At 60.7% G+C, this 12,414-nt stretch overlaps 1 protein-coding gene across 6 annotated transcripts in view; it reads right to left on the minus strand.

Moving 5' to 3' along the window:
* ABR (ABR activator of RhoGEF and GTPase) overlaps window positions 1-12,414 on the minus strand; it is a 198,509-nt gene that overhangs the window by 16,827 nt on the left and 169,268 nt on the right. Inside the window, exon 1 of one of the 6 annotated variants that reach the window (XM_004604995.2) lies at window positions 2,747-3,095. The exons of the other annotated variants lie outside the window; for them this stretch is intronic. Coding sequence (XP_004605052.1) covers window positions 2,747-2,893 — 147 coding nt within the window. The 5' untranslated portion in view covers window positions 2,894-3,095. Of the gene's footprint in view, window positions 1-2,746; window positions 3,096-12,414 lie in introns of those variants that run through there. 6 annotated transcript variants of the gene reach the window in all.

The raw sequence follows: 12,414 nt of genomic DNA on the forward strand, positions 1-12,414 counted from the left end.
GGGGAGCTGCACTGGTTGAGCGCTCTGCTGGGAAGACTGGTCTAAAGTCTCGGCCAGTGCAGACTTGGGGTGTCACTGTGGAGCGGCCAGGCCCTCCCAGCCTCTGTAGAAGGATGCCAAGGAGAGGTACGGGGTGTCTCCGTGACCAGAGCCTGCCTGGTGAGCCAGAGGCTGCCCCCATGTGCCGGGTGCAATCCCAGTGGCTTTGCCATCTGGGGCACGGGGTACCACCATCAAGCGTGTCCTCCCCAGGGTCCCCAGAGCGCCATCGGTCAGTGTGCGTGAGTCCACAGAGGGAGTGAGGCCACAGGAAGGCCTGGTAATTCCTGGCCTCAAGGTGATGGAGGTCAGCGGGGTACACACTACGGGTGTGTGTGGGGGGGGTGTTTGCTGCTGTAGCCCAGAGGGCGCAAGGGTACAGGGGGCTTAAAAGGGGGATCCCTGGAGCCCGGACGGGAATCAGGAGGGAGCAGCCATGTGCTTTTGCTGGTCTGTCTGGTGGTCTGGAGCTGCTCCCACCTATGCCCAGGGCTCTCTCCCGGTGGGCTCGGGGGACCATACGTGGTGCCAGGGACTGAACCCCAGGTCAGAGCAGGGGGAAGGATCCTTGGGGTAGGTCCCATGGTCACTTCCCACTTCTCCAGTGCCCACCTAAAGCTAACAGGCGCCCAGCCTGAGCACTGCTGGCTGTGATAAGAAAGAAAAAGAAAAAGAGAACAAGGAACGCGAATGTGAGGCTCCCAGGGAGAGCACCGGCAGAGAGAGCCAAGTACCCTGCGGACGCCGGCACAGCAGCACCACCCAGCCCAGTGGGGAGGGGCCCCCAACTCTCCTAAGGAACAGAACACAGCATGCTGCCTCCCCCTGCCCGCCGGAATCCGAAACAGAGTCCCAGGGTGCTCCCTATCTCCTGGCCCTGAGTGTTCCCTATTTACTGGCCCCAGATCTCCTTGCTCCTAGCCCCAGTGCTCTCTGTCTCCTGGCCCCAGTGCTCCCTGTCTCTCGCCCTGAGGCCCTGCGGGTAAATGCTGCGGCTGCTCTATCTGAACAGACTCATCAGCCCCAGCATGGGGTCCCCATGAGTCTCCCTACCCCCAGGCAGGACTCCTGATTTACAGGGGAGCAGGAGGCCTACAGCAGCCTCAGGACAAAGCCAATGAGGAGCTGGGGCGACCGGCCCCCCACCCCTTCCCCTCACCACCTCCCGAGATGCTCCTAATCCTCACCCCGCCTGGCAGCCAATCTGTGGCACTGAAAAATGGGCTAATGCAGGGGGGGAAGGGTCGTGGGCTGGAGGCCGCTCTGCAGACCCGCCACCTCCCACCCAGCCTGGACACAGCGGGGTGAGTCACTGTCCTTCTGCTACCCACCATGCAGGTCCTGGTGTCCGGGACACTGACACTCTTAGTCCCACAGCACAGCAAGGGACGGGGCACAGACACACAGCACACACGGGCCACTAAAGACCCACTCCAGGGGCCTCTTGGTAGTGCCAACCGCCAATGTCCAGGGAAAACCAAGGGTCCAGAGTTCAGGGCTGACAACTTGCCCCGACCGTGTGCCAGGTGCCGCTCCCTGCCGGGCTGGCCCCGGGCCAGGGATGCCGCGCCCGCCTATAGGTCTGCAATGCCGGGAGGTCTGGGCTGCTGAGTGCCAGTCTCAGCAGGGCCTGGGCAGGGGGGCATGGCGGCTCTGCGCCGCCGGCGGCCCCAAACCGCTGCCTCAGCACAGACTGTCGTCCCGAGAGGCTGCAGGAGGCACAGGGCCCAGCAGGGCAGCTCAGGTTGCTGCCCGGTCCAGCACTTTCCAGGACTGCTGTTCCCTCCAGGAGGTCACACAGGGGCTGTAACCGGGAGAGCAAGGACACGTTCCCCCGAGCCATTGCCCGGGACCCCTGTGCTTGCGGGCACTAAAAGCTGGCACGGAGAGACCCCCAGCCACAGCAGGGCCCGCAGAGCCCTGCCTGCCACACAGACCAGCCCGGAGGTTCCTGTCCTCTCCCTTCCTCCCTGGCAGTGCAGCTCCGGTCACCCCGTGTGGTCACCCCGTGTGGTCACCCCGTGCGCTCACTCGGCAGCAGCTCCTCGGGCACTGCCCATGTGCAGGACACCAGGATTCTCAGCCCCTCTCCAGTTGAGGGGCTGCAGGCAGCCGCCCAGGCTCAGTCAGGTTCAGGCTGCCTGCTGGGTGAGGGACCCCCTGGAGCACTGGGGCTGGGGGACCTGGGTAGTCCTTGAAGAAGCTAGAAGCCCCCAGACTCAGCATAACTCCTACACACACACACACACACACACACACACACACACACACACACACACATACACACACACACACACACACACACACTCCGGCACAAAGAGACCTCACAAGCCTCGCAAGCGGGCCCACCCACACCCCCGTCGCCCCTCCAAAGGTTCAGCCAGGGACTCCCAGTGGACCAAGCGGCCCCCTGCTTGGTCTGACTGTGCCGCTGCCAGCTGAGAAGGAGACAGGCAGACTCCTCTCCCCGGGGAGACACAGAGACAGGGACAGATGGGGGGACACAGCTAAAAGCAGGGATGGGGGAATAACTGTTACAAGAACGGAGCAACCCCCACCTTCCCGTGCCTGAACTCGGGTGCAGGTCAGGCAGGAACCATCCTCCAGCTCTGGAGGTAGAAAGGAAAGAGGCGGAGCCGGGGGACACCCCCCCCCCAGGCTCGCCGGCTCCCTCCACCCCCCACCCCTCTGCGGACCCTGCCAGCACCTTTTGTCGGAGTAGTTTGCTGCGCACGCGGCCCCAGAGCCTGGCGCCAGTGTTGAGGGGTCGCTTACTCCCCGGCTCCTCCAGCTGCTCCAGGGGCTCGCACACCTCCATCAGGCTGCAGTCGGGCTGGGGCAGGACGTCGGTCATGCTGGCCGCCGGCGCCTGGGGCTCGTGGGCAGCTTGGGAGGGTCGCCGGGGAGGCGCGGGGCGGTGCGGTGCGCGCGCGCGGTGGGGAGGTGCGGGGCGCGCAGGGCGGCGCGCGCGGTCCTAAGCGTGCAGGCTTGGCTCTCCCCTCCTCTCCGCGGCCCTGCCTCCCCGGAGACTGCCGCACCCCCAGGAGAGCAGCCCCGCAACTCCGAGGGCTGGCCGGCAGGACTGCCCGTGCCTGCGCCACAGACGCGGGGAGCGCCCGCCCCCACCAGAGGAAGTGACTCAAAGGAGGCGCTGGAGGCTGCCCCCTCCAAAAATCCAGCCTCCGGGTTTAACTCCTGGCAGCCCTGGGCTGTGCCTCCAGCCCCCAGGAAAGAAAGTTGGACTCGCAGCTAAACACATCCAAGCACTTCCCTTGGGGGGGATCTGCTTAACCCCGTCATCACCAGGCCGCTCCCGAGGCTTTGAGGGGGCTGCCACACAGAGTCTGCAGGGACCCGGCTCAGCACGTCAGATGTATTTTGGCCATCCAGGAAGCCCACCTCCCTGGCAAACCCCCGCCCCAGAGCTCCACTCCCTCCCACTCTCAAGGCCCGCCTCCAGGCCAGCCCGGTGACAGGGACAGAAGTGTGGGAGACACAAACATCCTCTGCTGGAGAGTCCCCCGGGGCTGGGCCGGGGCGCCAGTGGCAGAGCATATGTCTCACATTTATCCAGCCCCACCCCCATCTCTGCTGGGAGCCCCTGGACGCAGCAGGGTGTGGCCCCAGAGAGCGACACAGATGCCTGCGGCCACTGAGGGCCTTCTCCTGCGCACACGCAGAAGGCAGGGCAGCAGTGGGCACCGGGGTCCAGCGAGACCCACGCCTCAACGGAAAGGGCCCTCCCAGAGCTGGTGCCCCGGGAGGCAGGGGGACCAGCACCCACTTTCGGCAAGGCCTGACGGGCACCAAGGCAGCGCCAAGAACTTAATTTCTTTTCTTCTTTTTGGGTCACACTCAGCAGTGCTCCAGAGCTGTTCCCCTGGGCAGTGCTGGGGGACCCTCGGGAGAGGAGAGGGTTCCCCAGTATGTGAAGGAGCCCGCTGAGCCATCTCCCAGCCAGAAGAACTTGCAAGTTCTGGACCTGCAAGTTAGTGACCGTTCTGGTCAGCTTGAGAAGCGGGATCATTTTGCGACACACCACCTGGTGTCTGGGGACGAATCAGGACACAAGGTTGGGTTCCGCGCTAGGATGGGGCGTCTGGGCATCCCACCCTGAGGTTCACATATGGGAAGCCCGGGTTTGGGTTCAATCCCTAGCCCCCCACGGTCCCCAGGCACCACTGGGAGTAACCCCCAGCACAGCTGGGAGCAGTCCCCAGCCCCCCTCAACACTCAACCCCTACCCTCAAACCAAAGGGTCTACTAGCAGCCTCAGGCCTCCCTGAAGTGTGGCTGGTATTTGACAGTCGGGAAGTTTTGTGAGTTGGGGCCGGAGTGACAGCACAGCGGGTAGGGCACTTGCCTCGCACACGACCGACCTGGGTTTGATTCCCGGCATCCCACATGGTTCCTCAAGCACCGCCAGGAGTAATCCCTGGGTGCAAAGCCAGGAGTAACCCTGGAGCACTGTGAGAGGTGGCCCCCAAACCAAAATTTTTTTAAAAAAGGAAAGTTTTGAGGCTGCCCACAGGGCAGGTGGGTCAGGGCACGGAAGCCCGGGCACTGGAAAAGATCCTGCCGGCCGTCCCAGCAAACATCCGAGCCCCCTGTGTTTCCTGGGGAACAGGGATGGCCTCGCCTCCCAGCTGGTCAGGGTCACAAGCTGCCCATGCTGGGTGTTCCATCGGCCCCACGCTAAACTCCGTGTACGGAGACAACTCTGCAAGTGCTCCCCAGAACCAACACACCCACTTGGCCTGTGAGGACACAGGCCGGGACGAAGATGTCTGGCTGAGTGCCTGGCTCAGCCTGCCTGGGGGAGGCAGGGTCCAGGGGTCAGTGCTAGGGTGCCTCGCTCCACACCCCCTTCTGCGGGGTCATTCGGGTCACAAGCAGCCTCCTTGCCTCTGGGTCAGCAATGCTGCAGGTCCCTGGAGCTCTGAGGGCGCGGGGGAGTGACTCCCAGCCAGCGCAGTAGAGGCCTCAGCTGTCCTCTGAGCTAGTGGCACCAGCCAGCCCGGGAGGGGGTCAGGCAGCTTCCTCAGCCCCCACAGCCCAGAACCCCCTTCCCTCTGGGAAGACTCTGAGCCTCCTGCTGCCCTGATGACCATCACGCTCATTGAAGAGACACCAACGGAGAGGATGTGCCCTGTGCACGGGCCTCGGCAGGGCTGCAGGACCAGACACGAAGGCCCTTGGCACTGTGGACCCCAAGAGCACTGCATTGCCAGGCCCCACACTGAGCCGCTCACCTGGCTGGCTGTGTGTGGCTGAGGGGCTGTCAGGGCTTCCCGAGAACCACTGGGGAGGAGCCCCCCCATCCTCCAAGAAACAAACCAGAAAGTAAACCCTGTCCGTGATGAAGCTGCAGGGGGAGGGGCGGGGGCTGAAGGCCCTGGGAGCACCGTGCACTTAGCATAGACCAGCCCCCACCCTCCCTGCGCCAGGCCGAAAGGGACCCAGCAAGGCCTTTCTCTTGAAGAGAGCTGTCTGGAATGAAGAAAAATAAAAAAAGAGGGGGACGGAGAGAGTCCAGGGTTAAGGCCCTTGCCTTGCACGTAGAAAACTCCAGTTCAATCCCTAGGACCCCGAGCCCCCCAAGCCCCACCAGAAGTGATCTCTGCCCTGAGCACTGCTGAATGTGGCCCCCCAAACAAAAGGCTGGGGTGATAGCACGGCAGGTTAGGCATTTGCCTTGCACACAGTTGACCAGAGTTTGATCCCCAGCACCACATACGGTCCGCCCTGCCCAAGCCCTGCTACAGCAGAGACAGGAGGAAGAAAGCCCTGAGCACCAATAGGGGTGGCACCCCTCCCCCAAAAAAGACTGAGAAAGAAATGCATCAAAGGCTACAAGATCAGCACAGATCAAAGTATGGGAGAATGGAGGGAAAATGTCTAGCCAGAGGCAATCAGAGGCAGCTTCCTGGAGGAGGAAGGTTGGGCCAGACCCTCGGATCAGCACAGATCAAAGTATGGGAGAATGGAGGGAAAATGTCTAGCCAGAGGCAATCAGAGGCAGCTTCCTGGAGGAGGAAGGTTGGGCCAGACCCTCGGAGCTAAGGAAAGCAAAGCCACGGCCCTGGTCTGTGCTTCCCGGGCTCCCGGGCAGCTGCAGTGGCACTTATGTAAGCCGCTGGGAAGGTGCGGCAGTGACTGCTGACTGCATTCACCTGCTGCAGACGCCGGGCAGCCCTTGGCAGCTGCTGGGCAGGCGCAGAGCTGGCCCTCCGTGGGACACCACGGCTCTGTCCCCTTGGGCCGTGCCACAGCCACCGGGCGGGCACTGTTCTTACAGACAGGAAGGCTGTGCCACGAAAACCCCCGCCCCCCCACCCCCTGCGTGGGTTCCGTGCCCAGAGCTCTCTGCTCGTCTGTCTCAGCAGCTCCAGGCTCAACACTGTCTGGGGGAAGCCGCCTCCGACTGGGTGCAGGACCCGCACGGAGTCTCCATGGCAGCGCAGCCGCAAGCAGATGGGCAGCCGGCTGGGGGCTCGTGGGCCCTCTGAGACGCTCATCTTTCCCTCCTCCCCCTCCCAGGGCAGAAAGGGGGAGTGGGGGGAGCTCTCTGGGGACAGCAACCCCCACAGGACCGCCCCTCTGAGAAGCAAATGGCCCAGGGGCAGCGACAGGAGGGGGCCTCTGTGTGAGAGACAAATGTTCTTAGCAAGTTCCTCAAAAGCAGCGCAAATTCAGGTCCCTGCAGCACCCCTGGGGCCCTTCCTCATAGCTCCGCCCTGGCCACCCAGGAGGTATAGCCCCATCTCACCCCCGCCGCCCCCCGCCCCCCCCGCCCGCCCCCCCCCCCCCCCCCCCCCCCCGTGTCCATCCAGCCACACCTGGCAAGCCCCGCCTCGCTCGGAGGGGAGGACCCTCGGGGAGCTCGGGGAGCCTGTCTGGGTAAACAGAGCCGGGGCGGCGAGTCTCAGGCCAGCAGATGTTGCTGCCTCTGGAACTGAAAACATTCCTCCGAGGGGCCGCCCCATCCTCCCTGGGCTCCGGGAGGACCTGCAGGGAGGAGGGCGGCGCCTGGCTCCACGTGCACAAGGGAGGGAAGCGGGACTGGGTTCAGGCAGGACAAGAAGGTGGAAGGGAACACCTGCAGCCTGAGATGGGGTGGGAAGAGCTCTTCCGGGCAAACCCTCTGGCCTGGGGCCCCAGGAGGATGGTGCTTTCTTAGAAACCAGAAGAGAGGCCACAGCAATAGTACAGCAGGGAGGAGGGTGTTTTCCTTGCATGTGGCCTGGCACCCCACGTGGTCCCCCGAGCACCACCAGGAGTGATTCCTGAGCAGGAGTAGAGCCAGAAATAACCTGAGCATCGCTGGGTGTGGCCCAGACACCAAAAAAAAAAAAAAGAAAGAAGGAAGGAAGGAAAGAAAGAAAGAAAGAAAGAAAGAAAGAAAGAAGAGAAAGAAAGAAAGAAGGAAGGAAGGAAGAGAAAGAAAAGAAAGAAAGAAAGAAAGAAAGAAAGAAAGAAAGAAAGAAAGAAAGAAAGAAAGAAAGAAAGAAAGAAAGAAAGAAACTAGAGACGAGGTTGACATTTTTCTACCTTCCCCACCCCCGTCTCCCACACACTGGAATAACTTCCCCTCCCAAAAGAGAACCCCGATTCCATCCTCTGGCCAGCCAGGAAAGGGGGTTCTGAGCAGCCTGACACCCCCCAGTGAGGACCACTTAGGAGCAAGAAGGCAGGGGAGTGTGCACCTAGGCCAGCTGGGGAGTCCCCAGCACTGGAGCCAGAGCCAAATGGGGCCAGGGTGGGGGTGAGAGGCCACAGTGGGCAGCAGCAGGCCTGGGGGGATGCGGGGAGCCCAGTGGGGGCCCCGGAAAGGAAGGCCATGAACTATGCAGGGCCCCAAGGACGTGGCGCTGCTCAGGCCTTGTGGGGATCGCCAGGTCACCAGTGTGGTGCTCGGGGTCTCCAGGGCTGTGCCCAGAGACACTCGGGAGACCCTGTGGTGCTGGGGAGCAAGCCAGGTCGGGAGAAAAAAAGAAAGTGGGCGTGCTGGCTGACCCGCTCAGACCTCTCAGCTCCGCACAGAGACCCCCAGGCAGAACTGAAAGTCCCTGGTCCAGTCGTAAGGGCTCAGCCCTCCAGCCCCATGTGTGCTGCGGGGCGGGGCAGTGCCACTCCAGGACCCTTCTTGAGAGAGCACCGGCACTTGGGCCGGGAACTGTGTGTGTGTGTAGCAAGGGAGACTGGGAACTGGGTCTTGCTCGACCGGAGAGGGGCAGGTGTGTGTGTGTGTGTTTGTGTGTGTGTGTGTGTGTGTGTGTGTGTGTGTGTGTGTTCGCTCTGAGAGGGAGCACTGCACGAGCTCATTCTACCAGAGAGGGGCAGCAGGTGTGTGTGTGTGTGTGTGTGTGTGTGTGTGTGTGTGTGTAGGGAAGCCTTTTAAGGAAACTTCCGGGCCAGTGTCCTGGATGTGAAACTCTCGTCTTATCTCCACTCTCTTTGGGAAAACTCCCTGGGCCTCTGCTTGCTGGCCTGGTTCCCCTCAGTAGCCACATTAACAGGAGGACACTTAGCAGCTGCCGGGCTGCGGTCACCCAGGGTCAGAGGCGGCAGCATCAGCCTCCTTGGCCCAGATGAACCGGGGCCCTGGCCCCTCTGGACTGGTCCCTCAGAGGCAGACCAGAGGGCACCAGCCTGCCTGCCTGCTGGCTTGAGGGGGGCTGCCCAGTGGGGGAGACAGGAGAAAGGGCGACTCCAGCCTCCACCTGCTTCTGTCCCTACGCTCCCCCAAATCAGGAGCACCGGGGAGCTGGGGGCGGCTGAGCAGGGGCCGGAGTGGGTGTTGGGATCTGTGGAGGCTTTTGGTAAGCGGGGTGGTTCTGCTGGGGTCCTGCCCCAGTGTTCCCGTTACTGCTGTTCTCAGTAAGTGGGGCCTGCCAGGAAGACAGCAGGGGGGCTAGAGAGCATGCCGCCCCTCCCCCCTCCTCCCGGCAGGCAGGACAGGACAGGACGGCGGTCCAGACACCAGGCTCCAGGTCCCTGGAGGGCTGTCCAGTGCTCAACACCTCACCCCTTGTCTGGGCAGGCTCAGAGGTGACCGAGGGTTGAAGGGTCAAAGGGTCAGGGATTGGGGCAGACCCTTCCCTGAGTGGGGCAGCGAAGCCCACACTGGTCCCACACTGGCTGGGGGGAGGGGGCTGGGGAGCGGCTGGAGACTGAGCTGGGGTGGAGGGGGACCCCACCATGCTCCCGCTGTGTCAAAACAGGCACCGCCAGGTGGGCAGGGTCTGAGAAGGGGCTCATGGGCGGTCAGCAAAATCACCCCCAAGAAGGCAAGATAGGGAGGGAGAGGGCAGGGGAGAAAGGACGGAAGATGGTGGAGAGGGGAGAAGAGAGGGTGGGGATGATAGGGGAGGCGTAGAGGGGCAAGGGGGGGGGAAGGGGAGAGGGGGGAGGCAGCCCAGCTCTGAGCTCTGGACAGGCTGGCGGGCAGCTCGAATGTCCCCCTGGCCCGGGGCCCAGCCCCCTCCCCATGCCCTCGGCTCCCGGTGCCGCCAGCCCAGCAGGCTCCGGCCTCTGGCCAACAGGGCCAAGGGCCAACAGGGCCAACAGGGCCAACAGGGCCAAGGTGGGGAACAAAGCTGAGGCAGGGGCTGCCCCAGGGGTAAGGCTGGGGTCAGGCAGGAACTGCGCCCTGGGGCCCTCAGGGGCTCGGTCCTTCCCCACAGGGCTGGACCCTGGGAATGTGCTCAGCAGCCCGAGGGCAGGTCCCAGCTGGGGACGGCACATCTGGAGCCGGAGGGCCGGGCTGGAAATAGTCCGGGATAAACATTCTGGCGTCCCCAGGGCCCGAGAGGCCTCGGCAAACTTAGGGGGAGTGTGTGCACGGGGTGGGGGTGGCGGCAGGGGGTGTCCAGATGGAGGGCCTGGGGCCAGAGCCCCCCTGGCAGCTCTGGGGGAGGGAGGGCCCCAGCAGGGAGAGAGGGGTGCACTGAGCGTCCACCCCCACTCGCCCCCACCTGCCACCAAGGCCGAGTGGTGGCCGGCAGCTCCCCTTGAGCTGTGCCTGTGGCCGCCGCTCCCCCTTCTCGGTCCCTTAAGAACAAAACGAACCCCAACCCCAACCAGGTCTGCGGACGCCCTCAGGGATCCTGGCCTGCAGGGGCCCGGACACCTCCACACACACACCCCCCGCCAGCAGACCTGCCCTGGCTGGCCAGCCCGTCTCCCAGGGCCCACCCACCCCTCTACCTACCCCCCTGCAGTTGAGGCCCCTGGACCAAGCCTCAGAGTGGCCACCAAAGAGCTGGACATTATGCAAAATGATTTGTTGGTTTTGTCATTGAAGTCACCTGGTTTTTATATATAAACACCCAAAGCTCAACCTTTAACTACGTGTTAGTAATCTCTTACAGGAGGACTTAATGGCTCCTGGGTGAAATACAAGAATCTTCATACAGTTTCCCCCCAGAAACCTTTTTTTGTCTCAGTTTTAGTAGATTATTCAAAACAAACAACACAAAATAAATGATTTCAGTTCTGCTTTGGGGGCAGGGTTTGGGGTCTGGGATGGAAATATGGTGATGGGAAGGTGTAATGGTGGCGGGATCGGTGTTCGAATATTAAATGGAATCAAATATTGTGAAAAAAATACTTAAGAAAAAATAAAGTGATTTGGTTTTGTCTTTGATTTATTTTGGTTTTGGGCCACACCTGTGGGTGCTTGGGGCTCACTCCGGGCTGTGTCAGAGGGATCACTCCTGGTGGTACTCAGGGGACCTGGTTCAGCCACATGCAAGGCAAGTGCCCTAACCCCTGCACTATCCCTCTGACCCCAGAAAATGTCTTTATTTTTAAAAATAAACTATGTGAAGGAATTCTGACAATGTACTCAGAAACAGGCCATTATAAAGAATACATACAGACTGAGGAAAAAAAAGGTTTGTAATAACATCACAAGAATGCAAGGAGAAGCAAATAGGCACCCTGATTAAACGGCAGGGCGCTAGAGACACAGGACTGGGGCAGGGCACTTGCCTTGCACACGGCAGACATGGGCCTGGTCTCCGGCACCCCGTGTAGCCCTCTGAATCCCACCAGGAGTGATGCCTGAGTACTGCCAAGGGGTGCTCCTCCCCCACAAAAATAGACACAAAGCCTAAGGTCTGGAAGCTGTTTTCCGAGAAGGCGAAAGGACGGTCTGTGACTCTGTCAGGTCCTTTTCTCGGACTGCGATGTTAACCAGAAATGCTGCTTTCAGATTTTTAAAAAGCTGATACTCAACTCGCTCTTCAGGCTTGTGTTCCCCTGAACACTCTCTTGCTTGTCTCATCTCTCTGCTTTTTCCACTCCGGAGAAGCCTGTGTTCTCTCTCGCAGGCACATTTCCTCTCTTTCTCACCCTCCTGTCTTTCTTTTTTTAAATACTGTTTTTTTTTTTTCTTTTTGGATCACACCCGGCGATGCACAGGGGTTACTCCTGGCTCTGCACTCAGGAATTACTCCTGGCGGTGCTCAGGGGACCATATGGGATGCTGGGAATCGAACCCGGGTCGGCTGTGTGCAAGGCAAACGCCCTACCTGCTGTGCTATTGCTCCAACCTCCTCTTTTTTAAAACACTTTTATTTTATTTTATTTATTTATTTGCTTTTTTGGGTCACACCCAGCAACGCACAGGGGTTACTCCTGGCTCATGCACTCAGGAATTACTCCTGGCGGTGCTTGGGGGACCCTATGGGATGCTGGGAATCGAACCCGGGTCGGTCGAGTGCAAGGCAAAACGCCCTATGCTATTGATCCAGCCTCTTTAAAATACTTTTAAATTTAAAGGCGCGTGATTTACAAAGCTATTGATCCTTGCGTTGTTTTAGGCATGTACTACTTCAACACCATCCCATCACCAATGCCAGCTTCCCTTCGTCCCGCCCCTGCCTCCTTGACAGGCACATTTCAGCTTGGTGACTTGTAGCTTAGATCTCCTGTTTTCAGGCCCCTCTACATCTTTCTCACTCAGCTTTTTTTTTTTTTTTGATCTTTTTGAGTCTCAGCCGGTGGTGCTCAGGGTTACTCCTATCAGTGCTCTGGGGAACATATGAGATACCGGGAATTGACCCAGGTCGGCCACATGCAAGGCAAACACCCTCCCTGCTGTACTAGCGCCCTGGCCCCATAACTCAGTTTTGTTCAATAAAAACTATTTTGGGGCTGGAGCGATAGCACAGCGGGTAGGACGTTTGCCTTGCACTCGGTCGACCCGGGTTCGATTCCCAGCATCCCATATGGTCCCCTGAGCACCGCCAGGAGTGATTCCTGAGTGCATGAGCCAGGAGTAACCCCTGTGCATCGCCAGGTGTGACCCAGAAAGCAAAAAAACAAAACAATTTTGCGTCACAAAAACAAAACACAACCCCCAACCCC

The sequence above is a fragment of the Sorex araneus genome, chromosome 3 (assembly GCF_027595985.1).
Source record: "Sorex araneus isolate mSorAra2 chromosome 3, mSorAra2.pri, whole genome shotgun sequence".
Classification (NCBI taxonomy): domain Eukaryota; kingdom Metazoa; phylum Chordata; class Mammalia; order Eulipotyphla; family Soricidae; genus Sorex; species Sorex araneus.